Raw genomic sequence first — 26,305 nt, 5'->3', positions numbered from 1 at the left:
AACTTTTGTTTTGGTTTATTGGGTGCCTTGGAGACCAAAAAGCATAAAGGGTGCCATGGATGCTGAAGCAGGATATGTTTACACTGACATGAGTGGATACTAAAGAGATCCCAGTCCAAACTATTCAGCTCCTCTCCAGTTCATCTCTGATCTGTGTGTTCTTAGCCTGTTGAGCAGTGATCTCAACGTACTCTGAGGTCTGCTCCTCCCCCTGGGGGAACACCAGGCCTGGGTTCTGCACAGCACCTCGCTTGGCAAAGTCAATCTCTCCGTAGTGGATCTCCTCTTCCACCTGCTTTTCTGATCGCTCGAATATTGGATTCTGTGGAAGAGCATTGATACATGAATAGGCCTACATGACTTGAAAGAAGAGTCAACAAGTGGTTCCCATACAACAGGGTTAGGGATGTTCAAGATTTTTTCACTGAAGCCCACAAACAGAAAAATATAAGAAGGGCAGGGACACTCACCAGAGGTAAGGTATATTGCCTCTCTTCTAGTGTATCAAAGTTAGCGAAATCATTCGAATGAAGTTATGCTTGATAATTGAATATGCTTAAAGAAAAAACTCAGCTTATATAACAGCCTTCTGTTCATGGGTTTCCCCTTTATACAGCCCTGTATAAAGGGGAAAAAGGTATTGGTATATTTCGCTTATAATGCGAATAAGTTACTGAACAGTGGCTTATTGAACAGACTCATCATTCTTTTTGTGTAATGGGCTGTCGTGTTTTGGTGTGTTTCCCCCCTGTGTTGATTACTGCTCTCTCCCCTAATGTGTCTCAGCTGTTCCTCGTTGCGTTTGTTACTTAAGCCCTTTGTTCCTCGTGCTGTCATTATGGTTTGTTGGTCCTGCGTGCTCTCTATGGCTACCTGTGTTTAGTGATGGGCAAATGAAGCTTTTATAAAGCATTGAACCAGTTCAGCCAATGTTTCGAAAATGGGTTCATTACTCGAAGCTTCAGTGACAGCGACCTCTGCTGGCGAAGTTCGAGGCTGCAGTGGATTCAACGTATCCCTGCTTTGAAAACTATTTGACGCACAAACACACAAACCCAAATACTTAATAGCATGATCTCCACGAATAAAGATTGATCTAAATACAGATGTCTAAATTGTTCTTAAAGGGATATGCCTAGCCTTCTGTCCAGATAGGCTAACTGATGTAGTGTGACGACCCTGGTGAGTCTTTGATTCCACCCTTGCTTTGACTCCACCCTGGCTGTTTGGTTTGCCTGTTCTCTCTCTCTCTCTTAATAGGTGATGCAGTTCAGGTGTGCCTGTGTTGGCAGCAGGTTAAAAGCCTGCTTTCACAACAGTCATGGTCGCTCCCTCCTCCCGGCGTGTTGGTTTTCTTTGTCCTTTGTTTGGTTACACACAGACTGACTTTTGCATGACACTTTGGGTTACTTTACATTGAACTGATTTACACCACACTTCTTTATCTTTATTCTATTTAATTATATGTAAAATTATCTTCTTACTATAATAAATTATTTTATTATTGTAAAACGGCGTGGTCTCCCCCATTTCATGTTGCATGCTAGAGCCAGCATGTGACAGTAGGCTAGGATATAATTGAAACAGCATATAAAAACTTTCCCCCCAGGAATGGGATTCGAACCCGGGTCCTCTACTCCACAGTCAGTGTGTTATCCCCTAGCCTACTCTAATCGATACTTTACGTTGTTCTATTACATAGATTAGTATGCACCACTCCCGTAAACGATTGTAGCATCGATTGTGTTTTTTTTTTTCATTAAATAATTAGGCTGTGACCAGCTGGCTTCGGGCAAGGTTGGTTGGGTGTGCTTGAGTAACTCTAGGGGGTGATTATATGGGATGGGGTTAGACACTCAAAGATTTGTATTGAGGTAGGCTGCCTTATGGATTGAGTCGGTTTCTTTTTTTTGCTCAAAGCTTCTCCACCGAGCCGCGGACCAGTCAAGTGATTCATTCAGGCAACGAACCAGTTGCTGCTTCGGACGTCACATGTCACGTGACTTTTTTTGCTCTGAAGCAAGCTTCGAAGCAGTGCTTCTTGGGAGTTGTAGATCAGGGTTTGAAGGCTCCCTGCCATGCCCTGGGGCAGTTTTCTGGCCGCCCGCCTGACACCCCTCCGCTCTGCCCCAGTCCATTTTTTTTTTTTTATTCCCCCCTCCTGGCGCCCATCCACCCACCCATCTTGGGTTTAATAATAATAATAATAATAATATCTTTATTTTATATTGCGCTTTTCAGATACCCAAAGTCGCAAATTACAAAGTCATAGAGGGGGGGGGGGGGGTATTACAGACAGGGGGACAGTACAAGCAGGACACATTTACATTTACAGGCAAAGAAGGGGGGGGGGGTATTACAGACAGGGGGGGGACAACACAAGCATACACAGCACAGGCAGAAAAAACAGAGTTATTGAGATGTAACAGGGGGTAGAAGTGTAGGCAGTTGGGTAATGGTGGCTAGGGATAGGGAAGATCATAGGCTTGGGTGAAGAGGTATGTTTTGAGGCGGGACTTGAATGTTGTGAGTGAGGGAGAGTGGCGAACAGATTGGGGGAGGGAATTCCAGAGTCGGGGTGCTGTGCGTGAGAATGCTCTGTCGCCAAAAGTTTTTAATCGGGATGTTGGTGTAGTCAGGGTGAGAGTGGAGGAGGAACGGGTGGCTCGGGAGGGGCGGTGGGGGAGGAGGAGGTCAGACAGGTAGGGGGGGGCTAGGTGGTGAAGAGCTTTGAAGGTGAGGAGGAGTATTTTGAAGTTGATGCGCTGCTTGATGGGGAGCCAGTGGAGAGAGTGGAGAACGGGAGTGATGTGTTCACGGGACCGGGTGTGGGTGAGGAGGCGGGCAGCAGAGTTTTGGACCATTTGGAGTCTATGGAGGGAATGGGAGGAGATGCCAGTAAGGAGGGAGTTGCAGTAGTCGAGGCGAGAGGAGATGAAGGCATGGATGAGGGATTCAGCAGCAGGGGGGGGGAGGCAGTGTCTGATTTTGGCGATGCGGCGGAGGTGGAAATATGAGGTCTTGACGATGTGGCTGACATGGGGAGTGAAGGTAAGGGTGGGGTCCATGATGACACCGAGATTGCGTACCAGGGTGGAGGGGGTGATGGTTGAGGAGTCGATGGTGAGTGAAATGGGACCAGTTTTATTGAGAGTGGATTTGGTGCCAATGAGGAGGAGCTCAGTTTTGTCACTGTTCAGTTTGAGGAAGTTGTGAGTTAGCCAAGTTTTTATTGTGGAGATGCAAGTTTCGATGTGGGTGAGGGGAGGATTTTGGGGGGATTTGGTGGTGACGTATATCTGGGTGTCATCGGCGTAGCAGTGGAAGTCCAGGGTGAGTTGGCGGAGGATGTGACCAAGGGGGAAGAGGTAGCAGATGAAGAGGAGGGGGCCGAGGACTGATCCCTGGGGGACCCCCTGCGTAACTGGGGAGAGGGTGGATGAGTGACCGGAGAGGGAGATGAACTGTTGCCTGTTTGTGAGGTATGATGTGAGCCAGTCAAGTGCAGAGCCCTCAACACCCAGTTGGCGCAGCCTTTGTAGGAGGATGGAATGGTTTATAGTGTCAAAGGCTGCGCTGAGGTCTAGTAGTAACAGGATGTTGAGGGCACCGGAGTCTGCAGAGGTGAGGAGATCATTGAGTACTTTGACCAGGGCTGTTTCGGTGCTGTGAAGTGGACGGAAACCAGATTGGAGGGGTTCGTAGAGGTTGTTTGACTGGAGGTGGGTGTGGAGTTGGGCGGCGACAATGCGTTCAAGTGTTTTGGAGAGGAACGGCAGGTTGGAGATGGGGCGGTAATTGGAGAGGTTGGCGGGGTCGAGGGTGGGTTTTTTGAGGATGGGGGTGATGGAGGCCAGTTTGTAAATGGAAGGAACATGGCCAAGGGATAGAGACTGATTGAAGAGGGTGGTGAGATGGGGGATGAGAGCAGGGAGGCAGGCCTTGGTTAGGGTCGTTGGGAGGGGGTCAAGAGAGCAGGTGGTGGTTTTAGAGGCAGTGATGATGTCTAAGATGTGAGAGGAGTCGACAGGGGAAAAGGCGGTGAGGGGAGGGGAGGGTGGGTGGTCAGGGAGAGGGGGGGGGTCAGGGGTGGGGGGGGTGATAGAGTTGATGGCGACGGCAGTCAGGGAGCTGTTGATTTTGGAGATTTTGTCATTGAAGGCAAGAAGGAAAGAGTTGCAGAGGTCAGGGGAGGAGGGTGGTGTGGTGTCCAGTGGCTGGAGCAGCTTGTTGACGGTGGCGAACAGGGTGCGGGGGTTCCCGGTGAGAGCTGTTGATGAGGGTGGAGAGGTGAGCAGATTTGGCGGCTTGGAGAGCATCACGGTAGGAGGAGATGTGTTGCTTGTAGGCTTCGGCGTGGACAGTGAGGCGGGTTTTTTTGAGGAGTCGTTCCAGTTGGCGGCCCGTCTGCTTCATGGTGCGGAGTTCAGGGGTGTACCAGGGGGCAGGGTTGGTGTATGAGACAGAGGGAGTTTTCCAGGGGGGCAAGAGAATCGAGGGAGTCGGAGAGGGTGGTGTTTAGCATGGCAGCATAGTCATCGGGGGAAGAGGGGGCGGAGTCAGGGGGGAAAGCAGAGGATATGAGCTGGGAGAGCGTGAGGGGGTTGACTGACTTGATGTTGCGGTAGGTAATGGTGCGTTTTATGGGGTTGTGGGGCGAGGGTAGGGGGGCGGAGAAAAGGATGCAGAGATGATCAGAGAGTGAGAAGGGGAGGGGGTGGGGGTTGGATATGGGTAGGAGAGAGGAACAAACTAAGTCCAGAGTGTGGCCTTTGGTATGGGTGGGGAAGTCGATGTATTGGGTGAGGTGGAAGCAGTCCAGGAGAGAGAGGAAGTCAGACGTCAGTGGGGCGTTAGGGCAGTCAATGTGGATGTTGAAGTCACCAGTGAGTAGGAGGCGGGAGGAGAGAGAGGATGCGATGGTGAAGAGGTCAGACATGTCAGTGAGAAAAGAGGGGTGGGGCTTTGGGGGACGATAGATTAGAATGGCGGTGATAGAATTGGGGAGGGAGAGAGCGAGGTATTCAAATGATGAGATGGATGGAAGGTTGAGGTTCAGTTCAGTGATGGATGTCGATTTTTTGTGTATGACAGCAAGACCTCCCCCACGCCCGGAGAGGCGGGGTTTGGCAGTGTAACTGTAGTTGGATGGAGTGGCTTGGTTGAGAGCGTAGAAGTCCAGGGGCTGTTGCCATGTTTCACAGAGGAAAAGCAGGTCGATGTTGTTGTCGAGTAGCAGTTCAAGTATAATAGGTGATTTGTTGGAGAGGGAACGGCAGTTCAGCAGTGCAAGGGAGATGGATGGGGGTGCAGGCGTGGGGTGGCGGAGGTTGCTGAGGTTGGCAGTGCGGCTGGTGGGCGCACTGGCCGGTTTGACTTTCTTCGTTTTTTTTGCTTGTCGTGGGTCGCCTGGGAGTCAACCCTTAAGGGGGGGGTACTGTCATGGTCTGTCGTGTTTTGGTGTGTTTCCCCCCTGTGTTGATTACTGCTCCCTCCCCTAATGTGTCTCAGCTGTTCCTCGTTGTATTTGTTACTTAAGCCCTTGTCTTTCCTTTGTTCCTCGTGCTGTCATTATGGTTTGTTGGTCCTGCGTGCTCTCTGTGGCTACCTGTGTTCTCTTACTCCTTGCTCCTTGCCTTATGGCAGAAATAAAGTGTCGTTTCCACCTTGCAATCCAGCTTACCCGTCTGCATCTGTCTCCTACCTGCCTGCCTCCGCAACTCCTAACATTTTGTGTGGATTCTCATCGGAGGAAACTTGGCCTTTTCCAAGCTCCGCCAGAAGTCGGTTAGGGTGAGAAGCTTATGTTGATTCTTCAGAGAATCATCACACTGCAGTGTTTCTCATAGACCAACGTGTGGCGCAGCGCTACAGAATCAACACCGAGCGTCACAAATTGATTCTGTTTTTTTTTGCGATTTTTAAATCGTTCCGTACATACATCTCCTCATAGCACTCTTTCTCCCCGATATTCTCGTTAACACACGCATACACACAGGAACACGCACACACAGAGACAAGCGCACATTCATGCCAGTGGAGCGCGGGTACACTTATAAACAGCAGATTCGGCCGCTCCTCCCCTCAACGCGCCTATCAAAGGAAAACCAGCGGGCTGAAAAAGGGTCCCACTCCGACACCACACATTGCTTTCTGTCTGCGGGAAACACTGCACTGCCTTTCGATAAGTTCTAATTGCACTTCTTCTACTTGGTTGAGATAAACCTCCACTTTCAAATCAATCTGAAATAGACTGAACTGCGACATGGAGGAGAAAGGGATTGTTGACAGCGATTGAAGCCCCGCTGCCCAAATTCCTTCTCAATCATGGCTGATAACCCCCACTACGAGTCTCGTTATGGAAATACCAGAGAAGTCAGAGAACCCAACCCCAGCCGAACGGTTATTCAAATAACACACACACACACACACACACACACACACACACACACACACACACACACACACACACACACACACACGGAGCCGGCGCTGGCCGTTTCGGCGCCCTAGGCGACTCGAAATCAACTTGCGCCCTGGAAAGGTCTTCCGAGCGGGGGGGGGGGGGGGGGGTTCTACGCTGACGGTTTCGGGCCGCCCTGACAATTGCTCCCGCGCCCCCTCGCTTCTCCGTTCGCGTCGTATATTTTAATTGATATATTTTTTAATTAAGGGCGCCACCAGAGGGCGCCCCCAATATGTCGCCCTAGGCGGTCGCCTAGCTCGCCTATGCCGAGACACACACACACACACACACACACACACACACACACACACACACACACACACACACTCGGCGCGTCTGAGCTTTGTTTTTTCAAAGGCAGAGCAGGATACCTCTCATTTTACACCTAACGCCATTTCTAGTCCTGGGGGACCATAGGCAGGCTAGGGGAACTCATATTAATGTTAGAAAACCTCATAAAGGGAAATTTTCATGCCATTGGTGCGTTCGAGTATTCTCTGCGAACCGACTCGGATCTCGGATCTGATGCCACGCCCACACTTCAAGCGTTTTATTATTTCGCTCGGTCGTTGGAGGAAAACATGGACGCCACCCGTGCCCTATACCACGAAGCTCGCTGAACATACCCAGGCTTTCTTGGGAAAACCTGGCTCGACAGAGCCGCAACTCGCAATCAGAGTTAAATGGTACCACGAAGCTCACTTTAGATTCAATTAGTAGAACCAGGTTTTCCGCTTTAGGTTCAGTGCGCGTTCACGTGAAAGGGGCGGTTTTTGCGTCATTTTTCTCACCTTTACGATAGATCAAGCAGTCTATTTGAGTATAAGTGAAAAGATTCTGTATATTGTCTATAAAATAACTATGCCAAATGCAGAATTGTTCGCCATTAATCCAAATAGAATGATGATGATTTAAAAATGCATAAGCAACGTCCATCCTGCCTTATTCTATCATTTAGGGAATTAGCAGATCGGCTACTTAAATCGGCGTGCGCAGCTTCCAAGCCCCTCCTCTGACAATGGCATCACCATTTGTGGGTGTTCCCGTGGACCCCGGCGCACTTCTCGTACAGGCGTCTCTCCGGAGACAGAGGGTTTTACGGGACAGAACCGATCCCTTGGCATTGTCTGACGATATTCAGATGTCAGACATTATTGTCATTGTGCAAACAACGAAATTGGGGTTCTTCATGAGAGATACAGATTCTCATCAGAGGGTGTTCGTTATTTGATCGTCCTTTTGGACCTTATGAAGACAATGATTGCTGTTGCGCATTGTGTCTCCGTGACAGAGTGCTAGAGTGGAGGTAGCGCGTCAGTCTGGAATTTCTGCGCGGGGGGTTCGACTCCCAAGTGACGTGAATTTATGTGAATCTTAAAAAGTCCTAATTCTCATGCATATGGAATACTTATTCCCTAAAGATTATGGATTATATTTTTGTGCTTATTTCGAAATTGAACCCATATTTTCAAGGCCGTGCTGGCACCACATCTATGGGGGTAAAATGCATGATGATAGACCTGTGAATTTGAACCCCGGTCCCTGGCGTTCGGGTCTTATACTAATCCACTACGCTACAGCCGCTACCTCTCAGCGATCGAAAACATGCGATTCATTTCTTAAATAGGGTGTATTTTAAAGTGAATTCCCTAAATGATATAATAAGGCAGGGTGGACGTTGCTTATGCATTTTTAAATCATCATCATTCTATTTGGATTAATGGCGAACAATTCTGCATTTGGCATAGTTATTTTATAGACAATATGCAGAATCTTTTCACTTATACTCATATAGACTGCTTGGTCTATCGTAAAGGTGAGAAAAATGACGCAAAAAACGCCCCTTTCACGTGAACGCGCACTGAACCTAAAGCGGAAAACCTGGTTCAACTAATTGAATCTAAAGTGAGCTTCGTGGTACCATTTAACTCTGATTGCGAGTTGCGGCTCTGTCGAGCCAGGTTTTCCCAAGAAAGCCTGGGTATGTTCAGCGAGCTTCTATAGGGCACAGGTCTGATGGTTTCATTGTGTGTGGTTTCATAGTGTTGCCGTACATTATAGTCTTTCATCACTGCAACAGTTTCATTGCACATCTCCCATTGCACATTTTCCCCCTGCACTCACTTGCTATTCTGTGTTTCTTTGGTTCTGCCATTATTGGGCACCATGGCAAAACATTCATTTGATTGCTTTTGTTTGTTGAGAGCTACCTTGTTTAAGACGGCTCCTCCTAGGCCCTGTTAACACGACGACGCATGCGGGTGAAAACGACAAATTATTTGATCAGACGTGCCTCTCGTTTATACGTCACATCCATGTGCAGTACCAACCGCAGTACAGGCAAACAACAACAATTTCACACACTTTTGCGTCATCGTATATGCACACAGATTTCCCCCCAAAGACGCTCGTCTAAACGCGGAATAAAAAGTGAGAACGCAACACCACTTTGGCGATTTGTGTCCAGATCGTCTCGTCTAAATTGAGCCTAAGAAATACATAGTACTACTCTACCGTACCACCTATGTATTTATTGATATAGCAGAGTATAATTGTATCTGTTACGGTATGTTTATTTTCGAAGGGCTATGATTAGATTTTTGCTTGAGTAATTCCCCTGTAGACTATTGGATACGTTGAGTCAATCAGAATCCTTTCTTTATTGCGGCAAAAACAAATTACTGCGAGTAAGCTTATTCTTTCGTTAGGGTTAGGGTCAATAATCTTAACAATGCCTTAAAGGCACCCAGTGCAACTTTATGTAAACATTCAATGAAAAATAAACATTCAATTTCTAGTCTTTTTTACACGTAGTAAGTTTCAATAACTCCATACCATTTAATATCGACATTCAAGGAGCAAAGATGAGACGTCGTTGTGTGGTGAGAACTGATAGAAAATCGTAAACAACAACAATCGCCGGTGGGGAGAAGCCATTTTTCCATTGACTGGAAGCCTGCTTTATTTATTGTAGGTTACAAAAAATAAAGAAAATGGCGGCATTGTTGTTGTTATCGATTTTGTATCAGTTCTCACCACACAACGACGTCTCATCTTTGCTGCTTAAATGTCGGTATGTAATGGTATGGAGTTATTGAAACTTACTACGTGTAAAAAAAGACTAGAAATTGAATGTTTATTTTTAAGCCTCGAAAGTTGCACTGGGTGCCTTTTAAATAAGACAATGTACAGAAATGACTGCAACCTACAAAATTTTTAATGAGTTCATCGTCCACATTGAAGTCGTTTGGTACCATTTGGAAATTCAGTAAACTTGTTTGCTTGCCTTCTTAGGGTAAACCATTTCTAGTGCAGGATGCGAGTACGCTGTCCACCACTGTGTGGTTCCTACCTGTTGCTGTGTTGAAAGTTTCTTCTGTAACCACCTAAAAACATGAGGTGGGATCACAGGTTAGAACGGATATAGATCTATATCTAAAGATATAGATCTGTGTGTTTTACTTACAGGACACCGATGATCAGACCAATAAAGAAGACGGTACCAAAGAATCCACCAATTATCAGAAGGACATTCAACTCTGTAGGAGATAAAACATTGTAGATCACTGGGGCATTATCATATCCAGATTGTAGGGATATGTTTGGGATATGTATGTAGTAAAGTTTTTATTATAGGGTCTATGGGTAGAAGTTGATATACCGACGCTTTCACAGCTGATAGTTAGCATAATCTCTTTTGATGTTTGGTTTCCCAAGGGATTCGTGGCCACGCAGTAGTAGATTCCTCTGCAGCTGGACACATTGAAGCTGTACAAAGATCCATCTGACACGTTCAGGGGTCCCTCCGCACTGCTCCTGAACCAGGTGAACCGGAGAACGGGGGGGTTGGCTCTGCTGGTGCAAGTCAGGTTGACCACACTGCCCAGCGACACCGTGGGGGGGCTGACGGAGGCCTGGGTATCCTTCGGGGAATCTACAGGAACACAAGATAAGTCTTCAATTTCAAACTATGGTTCCGCTATCGACGGATTTGAATGCAGTATGTAAACGCTTTGCGCTTCTCAGCCGTCCCGGCTCGGACCGTCTGCTGGTCACTCACAGGAAACGTTGAGCGTCACAACGCTCTCTGCTGTTCTGATGCTGGGCCTGCCTGCTGGGTCGTTCACCGGATACTCCACCAGACAGGTGAGGCGGACCCCGTCATGTCGGTCCGACAGAGTGATATTCAGCCGCCGGGTCCTGACGTTAGGCTCTTGGTCTCCGTGCGGCAACAGCCGGCCCTCAGGGCCTCCTGACTGGTTCCAGCTCAGGTGAGGCGGCTGGGTGGGACAGGGTGCGATGGCCCTGCAGGTGAACGTTACCCTGCTCCCCTCCGTTAGTGGTCCCTCCTGGAGGGTCTGTATGGAGGGTGCTGGGGCTGAATCTACGTGGTTGTTTTCAAGAAACATTTGCATCAGGCTGAAATGTAGGTTTAATATCCACATGAATGAATGCAGCATGTTCAGTGTTCACCAGTGTATTCAAGAGGGGAGAATAATCATCATTAACACATTAAAGATTGTATGAGGGAAACAAAAAGTGTGTCTCAGCACATGGTCCATAATAAGCTTTATTACAATATGACTGTCATAAAACATTGTAAAAACATTATTTAAAATGAAAATACTATGCTGTGGTATCGATACTTTCTAGACAAAGAGAACAAGAATATCTACCTCAGGAAGTAGCCGAAGATCAGCAATGATCATAATCATATTGAAATAGGCTACAAATAATTATAATACCGAGTAATCAAAAAAGAGACCCCCGAACCAAATGGGTTCTCCTACCTTTAACTGTGATTGTAAGACGACTGCAGGCGTCAGTTGCCCTGAAACTGGGGCTTTCCGCTCTGAAGTAATACACGTCAGCATAACTTGAGATCATGTTTGTAAAAACAGTTGTGCAGTTGTATTCACTCATATTCCCAATGATACTAATTGGATATTTATTATCTTGATTGTTGCTGTGGAAAACCACATTTTCTGGATGACCCCCAAAATAGGGGTTCGATTTTATCCATGCACCCAATATGGGTTTGCTTTTATCTATTCTATTTGATGGTACTGAATCAAATGAACATGGAATTTGCAAACAAGTGTCCCTCAATGCCTCCATCTTGTTTGGCATATATGCATGAAGGGCTGAATGACAGGATCCCACACCACCTGCAACACAAGCATTTTTTACACAAATTGGCCAATGACATGCGTCCTTCCTGTCCCACCACATCCTCCTCTAACAGCCTGGCCACACCTCTACTAGACCGGCATCACATTCTGAGCATGGATACCGCCTTCATTTACGATTAATCGATTACATGCCTATTAGCCGATAGTCCAATTAGGTGTAGAACAAATGATAGATTCTCTGTCTAGGTACACCCATGACAGACCCGAAAACGGGTCTGTTGGCGTGTCAATACCTAAACATATTCAGTGCTTAGAACTAAATATTCACAATAAAAGAAATTAACACCTCTCACCCGAAACAAAGATGACATTCAGCAGCATTTCCAACTGGATCATCGTGATGTATCTTGTGAACCTCATCTCCTGCATCATGAATTCAAAGAAGGTTAGAGTTAAGGGACAATTGTTTTTAATGTGGATTTGGTTAAGGTACCTATGTCTTCGTTGTTGAACAATTCCAACAAAAACAACTATTAAAATACAGTAGGCTACATGGAACAAAAAACTAAAAAGATCAACAGTTTATTCAAAGGCCTTATAAAAAATAATGTATTAATTCCTTACCGAGAGTCGTAGATGGTTTTTCACAGCCAACAGGCAGGGTCTGTTCTGAAAGGAGAACAGTGTTGCACCAATGCGTTGTTAGACATGGGTGTACCTAAATAGAGAAGTTAGGATACTTCCTCCTTTAGCGATTGTCCCTCTGTGACTCTCTTCTTTATGATCCTTGCACGGCTAATCAACCTTGATGGACCTTGATCTAGTACTTCCTCCTCTCAACCATACATGAAGCAAATGTGTGGTGGCAGTCCTCTGGATGTAAATATAAAAATAAACAATATTTTGAATTTGTATTCACACTACAATCTGAGATGGGTTAAAACCGATCGATTCACAAAATGAAAAGGCTTGTGTTGTATTAAGTGAGCATAGTTACTGTCTGTTTGGACAAAGGATAAGCTGGAAAAAGCTTCAACAAAGAGTTTTGTGTTTTAAAATGAGTATAGAAAACCTGCTATGTAAAAAATGTACATTGATTATAACTTATTCCAAGTTCTTTTTAACTGACACACGACAAACAAAACCGGAACCATAGTTTTGTTTAACTCTAAAAGTCAGTCAAATTCTATGGTGAAGCTTTTTCAAGCTCTACTACTGCTTGGCTGGAGGGAGTCCTCCTGGTGTAGCGAGTCTTAATATAATGAGATCTGCAGTAGTGAGTCCTGCTGCTGGTTGGCTCTAGTGAGTTCTGCTGTAGTGAGTCCTGCTGCTGGTTGGCTGTAGTGAGTTCTGCTGTAGTGAGTCCTGCTGTAGTGAGTCCTAGTGAGTCCTGCTGTAGTGAGTTATGCTGTAGTGAGTCCTGCTGTAGTGAGTCCTGTGGTGAGTCCTGCTGTACTGAGTCCTGCTGTACTGAGTCCTGCTACTTGTTGGCTGTAGTGAGTCATAGATGCTTAAACAGAGTATTATTTTGCTGACATGAGTGGATGCAAAATCGATCTTGTTACAAATTATGATATTCAGTGTTTCTCCAGTTCAGCCCTGATCTGTGTGTTATTAGCCTGTTGAGCAGTGATCTCAACGCACTCTGAGGTCTGCTACTCCACCTTGGGAACAATATGAGGAAATAATAATAATAAGTTATTTTACAGTAAATGTTCCTTCTTTTTTTCTTGGACCGTGTGGATTTTGTGGATGTAAAGATACGTGCAGGCATCAACATTTGTAAATTAATCTGTAAAATGACAGGTAATGAACCATAATTTAAGATTGCATTCATATTATGTATTTTATTGCAGAGACATGATATTTTCACAGAGTGATCCCAGGGCTCCCCCTGGTTAACAGGTCTGATCGCCCAGTTCTAATCTCTTTCCAATGACTTAATGTATTCATTGCAATATCTTTTATTTCCAAGATGTTTCAATGGTGAATTTTGATGATGTTTTGCGATATTGAATACAAATGTCCCCAATATGCCCTCTTTCATATTAAATAGACCCCAGGTCACCTCATTACATCACTTCCTGTAGGGCTTGATTTATAGTAGATTATCTACTACTTTTAGTAAACCTTAATGCCCTGATTCATATTAGTCTCTATCTCACTCCCATGTCATCTGTACCCCTTGAATGTTGTGTCCGCTTCACTTATTGCATGTCTATGAAACCCATGGTGATGCGTTTTGAAGCCTTTGACAATGTTTTAAGTCTTCCTTTCACTTCATTCATTGCATTGACGTCGTCCTCATCTTTCCCAATGAAGAATAAATGACATCCATTCCTTTTAAATAACATTGTCAGTTACATAAAATAACCCTGAACACAACTGCTCAGAAAGACATTGATTCACACAAAATAGGATCTGCGTCAACATGGATCACCATGACAACTTCAAGTTGCATGAACACGCAATCTAAACATCATATGCATGAAGATTAAATGCACATTTACCGGTAGAGATGTTATCGTAACACATTTTAAACTAGGTATGTTAAAATGTTGCGTTTGCCACTGTGAATAAAAGGAGTGTCTTCCATTTTGTTTTGGTGGGCAGAAGATTGACACACGTGATGTGCTGCTGTTTCTACGGCCAGTCAACAGGGGGCGCTGTACCAGTCGATAGGAAGCGCTGTACCAGTCGATAGGGGGGCTGTACCAGTCGATAGGGGGCTGTACCAGTCGATAGGGGGCTGTACCAGTCGATAGGGGGCACTGTACCAGTCGATAGGGGGGCTGTACCAGTCGACAGGGGGCTGTACCAGTCGATAGGGGGCTGTACCAGTCGATAGGGGGCTGTACCAGTCGATAGGGGGGCTGTACCAGTCGATAGGGGGGCTGTACCAGTCAATAGGGGGCTGTACCAGTCAATAGGGGGCTGTACCAGTCGATAGGGGGGCTGTACCAGTCGATAGGGGGCGCGGTACCAGTCGATAGGGGGGCTGTACCAGTCGATAGGGGGGCTGTACCAGTCGACAGGGGGCTGTACCAGTCAATAGGGGGCTGTACCAGTCAATAGGGGGCTGTACCAGTCGATAGGGGGGCTGTACCAGTTGATAGGGGGGCTGTACCAGTCGATAGGGGGGCTGTACCAGTCAATAGGGGGCTGTACCAGTTGATAGGGGGTTGTACCAGTCAATAGGGGGGGCTGTACCAGTCGACAGGGGGCTGTACCAGTCAATAGGGGGCTGTACCAGTCGACAGGGGGCTGTACCAGTCAATAGGGGGCTGTACCAGTCAATAGGGGGCTGTACCAGTCGATAGGGGGGGCTGTACCAGTCGATAGGGGGGCTGTACCAGTCGATAGGGGGGCTGTACCAGTCAATAGGGGGGCTGTACCAGTCGATAGGGGGCTGTACCAGTCGATAGGGGGGCTGTACCAGTCGATAGGGGGGCTGTACCAGTCGATAGGGGGGGCTGTACCAGTCAATAGGGGGGCTGTACCAGTCGATAGGGGGGCTGTACCAGTCGATAGGGGGCGCTGTACCAGTCGATAGGGGGCGCGGTACCAGTCGATAGGGGGGCTGTACCAGTCGATAGGGGGGGCTGTACCAGTCAATAGGGGGGCTGTACCAGTCGATAGGGAGCGCTGTACCAGTCGATAGGGGGGGCTGTACCAGTCGATAGGGGGGGCTGTACCAGTCGATAGGGGGGGCTGTACCAGTCGATAGGGGGGGCTGTACCAGTCGATAGGGGAGCGCTGTACCAGTCGATAGGGGGGCTGTACCAGTCGATAGGGGGCACTGTACCAGTCGATAGGGGGCTGTACCAGTCGATAGGGGGCACTGTACCAGTCGATAGGTGGGCTGTACCAGTCGATAGGGGCACTGTACCAGTCGATAGGTGGGCTGTACCAGTCGATAGGGGCACTGTACCAGTCAATAGGGGGGCTGTACCAGTCGATAGGGGCGCTGTACCAGTCGATAGGTGGCGCTCTACCAGTCGATAGGGTTCGCTGTACCAGTTAAAAGGGGGGCGCTGTACCTATTCAAAGAAAGATCTGCATTCTGGCCTTGAACAGAATATTTTGAACTCCATGAATCAATTTAAAATTCAGAATTGTAATCAACAACTGATCACATCTTAATAACCGTGTTTTCAGGCTTTCTATCTGCGACCTGCACTCGTTAATGCACAGCCTCATACTGTTGGTTTATTAACCGGGCCACTTCCCTTGAAGATAGTGAACTTTGTTTATTGTTTATTAGCAGAGTTTAGGGGCCATGACATATTGCTACATGTTGCTCTTGATCAGCTGCTTCTGCACTTCACAAGTGTGGAACAGACTACAGCCTCCCAATACACATTCTTTAAATTGCAAAAAATACACAAACAGTTAAAATGCTGATTTAACCTTACCCTACTCATGGAGCACAGGAGCATCTGCTGAAGAAGATCAATATTTTGGACTTACCACATGGACAGTACAACACAAAGGTCTACCAGGAGTCAATATCAATTTAAATGATATGCCCACCGTAATTTGTATTTTATTTATTGAAAACCCGGCCTGTGAAGTGAGCATAAAACTGTAATGCTTTTCCATTACTTACTGGTTTACATAATATGAGGTATTTTACCTTTCTAAATAAAAAATAATACCTTTCCAAATGGCAAACATTAATTGACAAAGCTTGGTTTTTTACCTTTCAAGATGACGTACTTAGTATGATTATACTGTGAGTGTCATGTTTTGAATGTTTACCATTGTTTCAAATGGTACAGGTATGTCCATGCAGTAGAGGGGGAGGGGCTGCCCGGTGTTACCGGACGGGCGGAACAGGGAGCTGGAGAAGTTCCGGTTTCTTCTTTTAGCAATCCTGACTGAAAACATCTTGTCATTTGGGCCCAATGTTCAAAATATTGAGCTATTTCTTTAATTTGTAAAAATCAATATCATGGCTGTGAACACTTTTCTGACGTTTTTAATGCGTTTTAATTCATAATTTATTAGTTATTTTACATGAAAAAAAAAAATAGAAGATTACTGTATGTAGACTGGGCAGTTTCATGAAGTAACGAATAATAAATTTTTACATCATACACGTTTTTCCACGTATATCAGTTTGAATATGGACCATTTATCAACATGAATATACTGTTATTTATTTAAATTTGACTGTTAAACCTGCTATGTATTTTACAGTTTATTACATGGTACTCTTCTTATTCACTGTAATTTGACACTATCCGTCTGAAGACTTTGCTGCCAGACATCTTCCATTTTTTTTACGTTTTTTTTTACACTGCAGACCTGGGTTCTGCACGGCACCACGCTTGGCAAAGTCGATCTCTACGCAGTGGATCTACTCTTCCACCTTCTTGTCTGACGCCTTGCATATTGGATTCTGTGGAAAAGCATTAATACATGAACTGAAAGAAGAGTGAACAAGTGGTTCCAATAGAATAATGGCCAACCTACTATGAAAACATTTGAACAATATGTGTTTATTGAGGCTCTGAGAACGTTATGTTTATTTTGGGAGAGCTAAGGTATTGTTGAATTATTGGAATAACTAAAATATGTTCACATGAAGGCTAAGTATAGCATAGTTGTCTTTCCCATAGTTGGCTCTGTGAGAATATGTGTTGTGATTGACAGCTTCTGTATGAGATGAGATATTCTAAAGAGCAGAAACGCGGCTTGTCTGATTATGCCAATATCCCAGGGCTACTTTCACATGATTGCAGTCCAATTCATCTGAACGGAGAGCAAATGTATCTTATATACCAGGTGAGACAGCTTTATTCTGATCACCTTATTTTCATCAATCCTGGGCCAAACAATTAAGACCTCATGCATAATCACATGCTTGGGACCCCAAGAATCTGGGGTTTGTTGAACTAAAAAATAGCTTTGCACGGAGGGGTGCACACACACTCCAGCAGTTATTTCAAATGTTGAATTGGGAAACAACGGCTTGGAAGGCATGATGAAAGAGCAGCTATCAGTCTGCTTACATTTATAATCAAAATGACTTTTACTCATAGTACCGTTTATTTGCTTTTTTTTTTCCGTTCTTTGCTTGATTAATTTCCATGATATTTTTTTAAAATTTGAATTCAATTTGAATATTTGCTCAATTGTAGCAAAAAAGATAGAATTTCAGTCATGCATGCAAGAAGTCCTATCAATTAGTTTTACGAGGAATACTTTTGAGAATTCCTAAAATAAGACGATGTAGCCTACAGAAATGACTGGATCCTACAAAAATGTTAATGAGGTCATTGCCACGTTGGAGTCGTTTTTTTTAATCAATTCAGTAAACTTGTTAACTTTGCCTTCTTAGGGTAAACTATTTCTATGTTCAAGTGCAGGATGCGAGTATGCTGTCCACCACTGTGTGGTTCCTACCTGTTGCCGAGTTGAAGGCTTCTTCAGTAACCACCTAAAAACATGAGGTGGGATCACAGGTTAGAACGGAGACGGACCCAGCACACATACTGGAAAGGTTCATCTTGCCTCTTCATTGTTCAAACTAAATTGTGTGTGTTTTACTTACAGGACAGAGATGACCAGACCAATAAAGAAGAAGGTACCAAAGAATCTCACTATCAGAGGGACATTCAATCCTGTACGGGACAAATCATGGAAGATCACTGGGGCATTGTCATATCCATTTAGGGATTGTAGGAATATGTTTGGGATATGTGTTATTGGCCTAGTTAGGTTTTTATTAAAGGGTCTATGGGAAGAAGTTGATTTACCGATGATAGTTAGCGTAATCTCTTCTGATGTTTGTTTTCCCAAGGGATTCGTGGCCACACAGTAGTAGATTCCTCTGTAGCTCGACACATTGAAGCTGTACAAAGATCCATCTGACACGTTCAGGGGTCCCTCCGCACTGCTCCTGAACCAGGTGAACCGGAGAACGGGGGGGTTGGCTCTGCTGGTGCACGTCAGGTCGACCACACTGCCCAGCGACACCGTGGGGGGGCTGATGGAGGCCTTGGTATCCTTCGGGGAATCTACAGGAACACAAGATAAGTCTTCAGTTTCAAACTGGTTCCGCTGTTGACGGATTTGAATGCAGTATGTAAACTCTTTCTGCTTCTCAGCCGTCCCGGCTCACTGATTGGATCGTCTGCTGGTCACTCACAGGAAACGTTGAGCGTCACGACGCTCTCTGCTGTTCTGATGCTGGGCCCGCCTGCCGAGTTGTTCACGGGATACTCCACCAGACAGGTGAGGCGGACCCCGTCATGTCGGTCCGACAGAGTGATATTCAGCCGCCGGGTCCTGACGTTAGGCTCTTGGTCTCCGTGCGGTTCCAGCCGGCCCTCAGGGCCTCCTGACTGGATCCAGCTCAGGTGAGGCGGCTGGGTGGGACAGGGTGCGATGGCCCTGCAGGTGAACGTTACCCTGCTCCCCTCCGTTAGTGGTCCCTCCTGGAGGGTCTGTATGGAGGGTGCTGGGGCTGAATCTACGTGGTAGTTTTCAAGAAACATTTGTATTAGGCTGAAATGTAGCTTCAATAACCACATGAATGATTGCAGCATCTTCATTGTTGACCAGTATAGTCAGTAGGGATAATAATCATCAGCTTACATGTTAAAGATTGTATGAGGGAAGCAAAATTTGTCTAATCCCATAGTCTGAAATAATTTATGCACTATACAATATGACACTGGCATAATATTTTTTTAAAACATTCTTTAAAGTGAAAATACAATTCTTTGGTGTCGATTTAATTCTAGACAAGGAGAACAAGTATGTCTACCTATTCAGGAACTAGCCGAAAATCTGGATATTGATAGCGGAATACCTATAATTATAATAATGATAATAATCAAAAAATAGACCCCCAAACAAATTGCTTCTAGTACCGTTAACTGTGATCGTAAGGGTATTGCAGATGTCAGTTGCCCTGTAAATGCTGGTTTCCACTCTGAAGTAATATACGTCAGCATAACTTGAGATCATGTTTGTAAAAACGGATGTGCAGTTATATCCACTCATGTTCCCAATGATACTAATTGGATATATAGTTTTGGGTTTGCTGCCATTGAAAAACACGTTTTCTGGGTGAATCCAAAATGTGTAGGTTGATTTTATCCATGCACCAATAATGGGTTTGCTTTTATCAAATTGATCTGATGGAACTGAATCAAATGAACATGGAATTTGCAAACAAGTGTCCCTCAATGCCTCCATCTTGTTGATCCCTCACCACCTGCAACACAAGCATTTTTTACACAAAATGGCCCATGACATACATCCTTCCTGTCCCACCACATCCCCCTCTAACAGCTTGGCCACACCTCTACTAGACCGGCATCACATCCTGAGCATGGATACAGGCTTCATTTCAGAGATCGATTACATGTAGATTAGCATTTAGTCTATTAGTTGTACATTTAATGACTCAATCTAGGTCCTGTAAACAGGTCTGTTGGCGTGCCAACACATAAACATATTCAGTACTTGGAACTAAATATTCACAATAAAACAAATGAACACCACTCACCCGAAACAAAGATGACATTCAGTAGCATTTCCAACTGGATCATCGTGATGCATCTTGTGAACCTCATCTCCTGCAGCATGAATTCAAAGGTTAGAGTTAATCCACATTCGTTTTAGTTTTTAACGTGGCCTTAGTTAAAGTTCCTACATCTTCCTTACAAATACAACAAATAACCAATATGGTAATACAGTAGGCTCCATGGAACAACACGAGTAACAAGTACATGCATTAAACAGTTTATTCAAGGCCTTTAAAAAAACAATATATATTGATAATGTTTTAATTCCTTACCGAGAGCCGTAGGTGGTTTTCCACAGCCAACAAGCAGGGTTTGTTCTAAATGAAGAACAGTGTTGCACTAATGAGTTCTTAGACAAAGGTGTACTTAAATACAGAAGTTCAGAAACTTCCCCTTGTAGCGATTGTCCCTCTGTGACCACTCCTTTTATGATCCATGCACGGCTAATCGACCTTTATGTCAGTTATTGGTAATTCTAATTGTGTTTAATATTCTCCTTGAGAGAGGAGACTAAACTGCACCAAAAAAAGAGTTACTTTGATCAGACCTAATACTGCCGTCACTTGAACTGAAAAACATAAGAGAACATGGCTTGTGGAAATAAGGAAATTGGATTTACAGGATCGTGGTAATTCATCTTCTCAACCACATATTTTGCAAATGTGTGAATGCAGATATAAAAATAAAGAATATTTAGTCACCAAATTAATTTGTATTCACAGTACGATCTGAGATGTGTTAAAACCAATAAATTCACAAAGATGATAAGGCCTGTGTTGTATTTAGTGAGCATATTTACTGACTGAAGGGAAAGAGGAGAAGCTGGAAAAAGATTTCACCAAAGGGTGTCTTGCGTTGATTATAGCTTAGGGTAGGGAGAGGAAGAGATAGACCTGGAGGAGGACGTGGACATAGGAGATGAGAACCAAAAGTATGGGATGAGATTGGAGCAGCGTCGGTTGACCATGTTGTGGGACATTGGGACATTGAGAGAGCTGGACAGACAGACCGACCTCAGCAGAGGAGTGTTGCAAAAGTGAGTTGTTGTTTTTTCTAAAAGCACAGGCAAAAAAAAAAATTCTCTACCGTCTCCAGTAAAATCTGTAGACAGACAAACAAATATAGAATTATTGTGTTGAGGGAAGTAATGTACACTTCAGCGCTGTTTGATAGTAGGCCTATTTGGAATAAACTGTTTCAGAATTTAGCAAATGGACGATGATGGACGTTTCCTGGTAACCATGGCGCCACGGACGGCAGCCTCTGTGTTTCGGTGCGCATTGTTTTGTATTGTTTTTAGAGCTGTCAAGCGATTAAAATATTTAATCGTGATTAATCGCGTTAATGTCATAGTTAACTCACGATTAATCGCGATTAATCGCAAATTCTTTTTCTATGCTGAATATCCCTTGATTTTTTTGTCCCATAATTCTTCTCATTTTAATTCTCTTATCAACATGGTGAAGTGCATCGGCTTGTCTTGTGCAAATGATTTTTTATTGATAACAACATTGGCAAATACTGATCAAAACAGGACGATACAAAAAAAGAGCCTATAGTGCAATTAAACGACTGCTTTGAACAAATGTCATTTGAACATAGCAGTCAGGCTACTGCTTCTTTGTTTTGAGCCAAAGAAATATTTTTAATTTTATTTTTTTTTTGTAAATCAAATATTTGCGTTAATCGCGCGATATTTTTTTTAACGCCGTTAAAATTGGTTTGCGTTAACGCCGTTAATAACGCGTTTAACTGACAGCTCTTTTGTTTGTTGATTCAGTTTTATGCAACACCCGGTGCTCTTGTCCGCAGCGCTTGCTTAACGGTTAACGGTTACGGTAACCATGGCGCCACGGAAGGCTCTCAACACCCGGTGCTCTTGTCCGCAGCGCTTGCTTAACGGTTAACGGTTACGGTAACCATGGCGCCACGGACTGCTCTTAACACCCGGTGCTCTTACACCAGTCAAGAGCTTTTGGACATTAGAGGAACAACTCCAGAGGATTTATTCCCAACTTTTCTGCTCCCTTACATTGGATTATTGGACATTCTTATCCACGCAGTGAAGCGCAGGAGGAGAGGGAAACGAGCTGGACCGCTCGTGCGTCTCCGTCAGCGCGGACATCGTACGCTGTTCACCCTGATTATTTCTTTCCAACGTGCGCTCATTGTGCAATAAAATGGATGAACTGCTGCTACTGATGGGGAAAAACAGAGACTTTTCTTCATCTTCTGTTTTGTGTTTCACGGAGACGTGGCTGTGTGGATCGATACCGCCCCCGCGCTGCACTGGGCCTCTCTGACCACCTCATGGTCCACCTAGTCTCGCAAAGCCAGACCAAACTACAGCAAGTAGAATGGTCTGGAGCCACGCTACCTCGAGCCGTCTATCCGTGGGGAAACTGGGCGGGCCTGTTTTTATTTCTTTAAACCAATCACAATCGTCTAGGGCGGGGCTAAGCCCGGGAAGCAGCAGCGGTGTCCATGCAAAATAGAACATCTTTCTTCCTCAGCAAATGCTCTAAGCAAATCTTTTGCAGTTCTTTGCAATTTTCGACGGAAAGAGCCAAACATGCCAACTTTACAGCGCCGTCAAAGTCCTCTTCAAAACTCGCCATACTGCCTAGTTTCCGAGTTTGAGGGGGAGCACAATACGGGAACGCCAGCAACCGGAAGGGGAGGAGTCGCGGCCAAATCCGACGCTAGGCAATAGACGCTGTCCACTTCCGTTCAGCCAGACTATGGTCCACCTGATCCCCACATACAGGCAGAAACTCAAGCTCTGTAAACCTGTTGTGAGGACATCCAAGCAGTGGACCAGTGAAGCGGTGGAGAACCTTCAGGCGTGTTTGGACTGCACCGACTGCGATGTGTTCAGGTCTGCCACCAACTGTCTGGACGAGTACACAGAGGCTGTGACGTCATACATCAGCTTCTGTGAAGACTGTTGTATTCCATCACGCACCAGGGTGAGTTATAACGACAAACCCTGGTTCACAGCCAAACTCAGGAAGCTACGGCTGCAAAAGGAGGAGGCGTTTAGGAGTGGGGACAGAGAATGGTTTATAGAGTTAAATTATGCGTTTAGCAAGGCGGTGCGTGAAGCTAAACGTCAGTACTCTGAGAAGCTCCAACATCAGTTCTAAGCCAAAGATCTGTTTGGAAGGGGCTCAAGCAGATCACCAACTACAAACCAACCCCCCCTCGCTACATCAACAACCTGCGCCTTGCAAATGAGCTAAATGCGTTCTACTGTCGCTTTGATAGACAAAGGGACAGACCTGACACCATCCCCCACGACACCTTCCTCCCAGCCTCATCCCACTGACTCCCCCACCACCAGCTCTACAGGACCTCCACACCTTCATACCTCTGTGTCCCCCACCTCCCCCAGCACAGTGACGACGCTCTGCCTGCAGGAGTGGGACGTCCACTGGCTCTTTAAGAGTCAGAACCCCCGCAAAGCAGCCGGCCCAGACTCTGTCTCCCCATCCACCCTGAAGCACTGCGCTGACCAGCTGTCTCCAGTGTTCACGGACATCTTCAACTCCTCGCTGGAGACCTGTCACGTGCCAGCCTGCTTCAAAGCCTCCACCATCATCCCCGTCCCCAAAAAACCAAGGACCACAGGACTCAATGACTACAGACCCGTCTCCCTGACCTCTGTGGTCATGAAATCATTTGAGCGCCTTGTGCTGCCCCACCTTGGCTGCAACCTTCCATCCCTCCAGGACCTGCACAGCTCCAGGGCTCTGAGGCGGGCAGGCAGGATTATGGCCGACCCCTCCCATCCTGGTCACAGTCTATTTGGAACTCTCCCCTCTGGCAGGAGGCTGCGGTCCATCAGGACCAAAACCTCCCGCCACATCAACAGTTTCTTCCCCTCTTCAGTTGGGTTCCTTAACAGGTCCCAGGACCACCCCCCCCACTGACTGACACTGCACTCATTACCATGACCAATTTGTAAATTCTTATACATTTTTGAGTATCTTTTACTTTAGTTTTTATTTTATTCTATTTTATCCTATTTTTAATTGATCACTTATGTCCCTGCTTGTTTACAGTATATTGTGTTATATATATATCACTGTTTGTTCATTGTTCATTGTTATTGTCTTAATGTATGCACCTTATTCACCAAGCCAAATTCCTGGTAGGTGTAAAACCCTTCTTGGCAATTAAATCCTTTGTGATTCTGATGATGAAATCCTGCATGAATCTATTTTCATAGCTGAAGGGTTTAATCTGAGAAGGTCACAGGGAGAAACATCACAGATATTTGAATGTCAAATGTCTGCAGAGCAGATGAGATACATTGTCATCTGGGACAATCTACACTTCCAACAATCTGATCTGGTCCAGAACCAGTTCCATCAGCATCCACACTCACTCCAATCCTCCCCACCATATACTCTTACGGGCTGTGGATTATGGAGGCCTTTTGAGGACAATAATTAAACGCAATGTTGAAGATGAAAATGCAATAGAACTAATGCTTTTTATTTTTCAGAACATGCACACATTATTTGAGTCGGATATACAATTAAAATGCTATCTCTTTGCATTTTAAAACATGTCTGCTTAAATGTGGACAATATCCAAATAAAAAATAAAGCAATTTGGTTTGCATTTTCCAACTATGGCACGCTTCAATGTAGACAATATTAAAATACAAATGAGTGGGTGGGACAAACTCCACCCATTGGGTAACTGGCTGAACTTTATAATCTGTGTCACCCTTCACATCACATCCTCGTCCCCTGTGGACATACTCGCTCTCCAATGGGTGGAGTTTCTCCTGCCCACTTATTTACGTTTAAATATTGTTCACTTTATAGAGGGGGCATTTTTGGAAAAGGGTTGGATTGGATGATTTCATTTAAATTGTATTTATGACTCATTTGCATACTATGCCAGCTTCATACAATGCATTGCATATGTATTCCTATCGCAGCATTTTATCTTGAGGTGTCCCTTAAAATTGAATGAAGAGCAGTCTGGTGTTTCTTTGCAGCAGAAACGTTTTGCAGAAAGCCATAGATGCTTAAGCAGGATATGATTACACTGACATAAGTGAATACTAAAGAGATCCCAGTCCAAACTATTCAGCTCCTCTCCAGTTCAGCCCTGATCTGTGTGTTCTTGGCCTGTTGAGCAGTGATCTCAACGTACTCTGAGGTCTGCTCCTCCCCCTGGGGGAACACCAGGTCTGGGTTCTGCACAGCACCTCGCTTGGCAAAGTCGATCTCTCCGTAGTGGATCTCCTCTTCCTCCTGCTTGTCTGGCGCCTCACATATTGGATTTTGAGCATTGATACATGAATACGTGACCTGAAAGAAGAGTGAACAACAATAAGTGTTTATTGAGGTAGCTGAGTACATTATGCTTATTTTGGGAGAGCTAAGATAAAGTTTAATTATTGGAAGGCCAAGTATGAAGGCTAAGTATAGCATAGTCATCAGTCACTTAGTTGGCTCTGTGAGAATGTGTGTTGTGATTGACCGCTTCTGAATGAGATGAGATATTCTAAAGAGCAGGAATGCCGCTTGGCTGAATGTGTCAATACCCCAGGGCCCAATTTCAACTCGATCGTTTCAACTCCTCCTCACGTACCAGCTACTTTCACGTGTTTAGCGCTGCAGTCCAATTCATCTCAACGTAGAACAAATGTATCTTACATACCCGGAGAGCCGGCTTTATTCGAATCCCCTTATTTTCAGTAATCCTGGGCCAAACGATTAAGATTTAATAGTGTACGTTGCATAATCATGTCCGTGGGCCCTCATGAATCTTTTTTTTTTAATAGCTTTGCACGGAGGAGTGCACATAAACTGCAGCGGTTATTACAAATGTTGAATTTGGAACGGCTTGGAAGGCTTGATGGAAGTGCAGCTATCAGTCTTCTGCTTACATTAATAGTCAAAATGACTTGCTTTAAGTACAGTTTATTTGTTCTTTGCTTGATTATTCCCTTGTAGACAACTGTATGCGTTAATTCAATCAGAATATTTGCTTAATTGTAGCAAAAATATAGAATTTTAGTCAGGCATGCAAGAATTCCAATTATTACGTTTTTTGCAAAGACATTTGAGAATGCTTAAAATAAGTACAGAAAATGACAGCATCCTAGAAAAATGTTAAGGACATCACATCGTCCACATTGA

General features: G+C 45.1%; 2 protein-coding genes across 12 annotated transcripts in view; both read right to left on the bottom strand.

Annotated features, from left to right (window-relative positions):
• On the bottom strand, positions 1 to 20,992 carry LOC132452803 (carcinoembryonic antigen-related cell adhesion molecule 5-like). Of its 3 annotated transcripts, none has more exons than XM_060045599.1 (8): positions 20,414 to 20,992; positions 20,123 to 20,192; positions 11,257 to 11,634; positions 10,527 to 10,850; positions 10,128 to 10,400; positions 9,933 to 10,005; positions 9,819 to 9,852; positions 1 to 322 (listed from the first exon to the last, which is right to left on the bottom strand). In XM_060045599.1, the coding sequence occupies exons 2-8, from the start codon at positions 20,187 to 20,189 to the stop codon at positions 125 to 127; spliced, it is 1,347 nt and encodes a 448-aa protein (XP_059901582.1). In that variant the 5' UTR covers positions 20,190 to 20,192; positions 20,414 to 20,992; the 3' UTR covers positions 1 to 124. The 3 variants fall into 3 exon arrangements, with proteins under 3 accessions (XP_059901582.1, XP_059901581.1, XP_059901580.1); XM_060045598.1 differs by lacking the exons at positions 20,123 to 20,192; positions 20,414 to 20,992 and adding exons at positions 11,952 to 12,021; positions 12,223 to 12,415; XM_060045597.1 differs by having other exon boundaries at positions 20,123 to 20,992.
• The window catches only part of LOC132452800 (carcinoembryonic antigen-related cell adhesion molecule 5-like), a 22,057-nt gene continuing 12,494 nt past the window's right edge, over positions 16,743 to 26,305 (bottom strand). For 6 of the 9 annotated variants that reach the window (XM_060045590.1, XM_060045588.1, XM_060045587.1 and 3 more), the window contains one exon: positions 24,608 to 25,471. In XM_060045590.1, the coding sequence (XP_059901573.1) occupies positions 25,247 to 25,471 (225 nt within the window). In that variant the 3' untranslated portion in view covers positions 24,608 to 25,246. Of the gene's footprint in view, positions 18,044 to 24,607; positions 25,472 to 26,070; positions 26,301 to 26,305 lie in introns of those variants that run through there. The other 3 variants (XM_060045592.1, XM_060045591.1, XM_060045593.1) reach the window with 3 other exon arrangements.

This window comes from Gadus macrocephalus, chromosome 23, assembly GCF_031168955.1.
Source record: "Gadus macrocephalus chromosome 23, ASM3116895v1".
Lineage (NCBI taxonomy): Eukaryota > Metazoa > Chordata > Actinopteri > Gadiformes > Gadidae > Gadus > Gadus macrocephalus.
Note: the sequence above shows the minus strand (reverse complement) of the source record. Positions and strands in the feature narration are given on the sequence as shown.

Excerpts from the sequence above, each read along its gene's own strand:
- LOC132452803 (XM_060045597.1), bottom strand. The coding sequence starts at position 20,201 with ATGCTGCAGGAGATGAGGTTCACAAGATGCATCACGATGATCCAGTTG. Across the intron at positions 11,635-20,122 it reads GAATGTCATCTTTGTTTCGG|GTGGTGTGGGATCCTGTCAT; the intron begins GTGAGTGGTGTT and ends CTTGTGTTGCAG. Across the intron at positions 323-9,818 it reads AACTTTCAACACAGCAACAG|AATCCAATATTCGAGCGATC; the intron begins GTAGGAACCACA and ends GCTCTTCCACAG.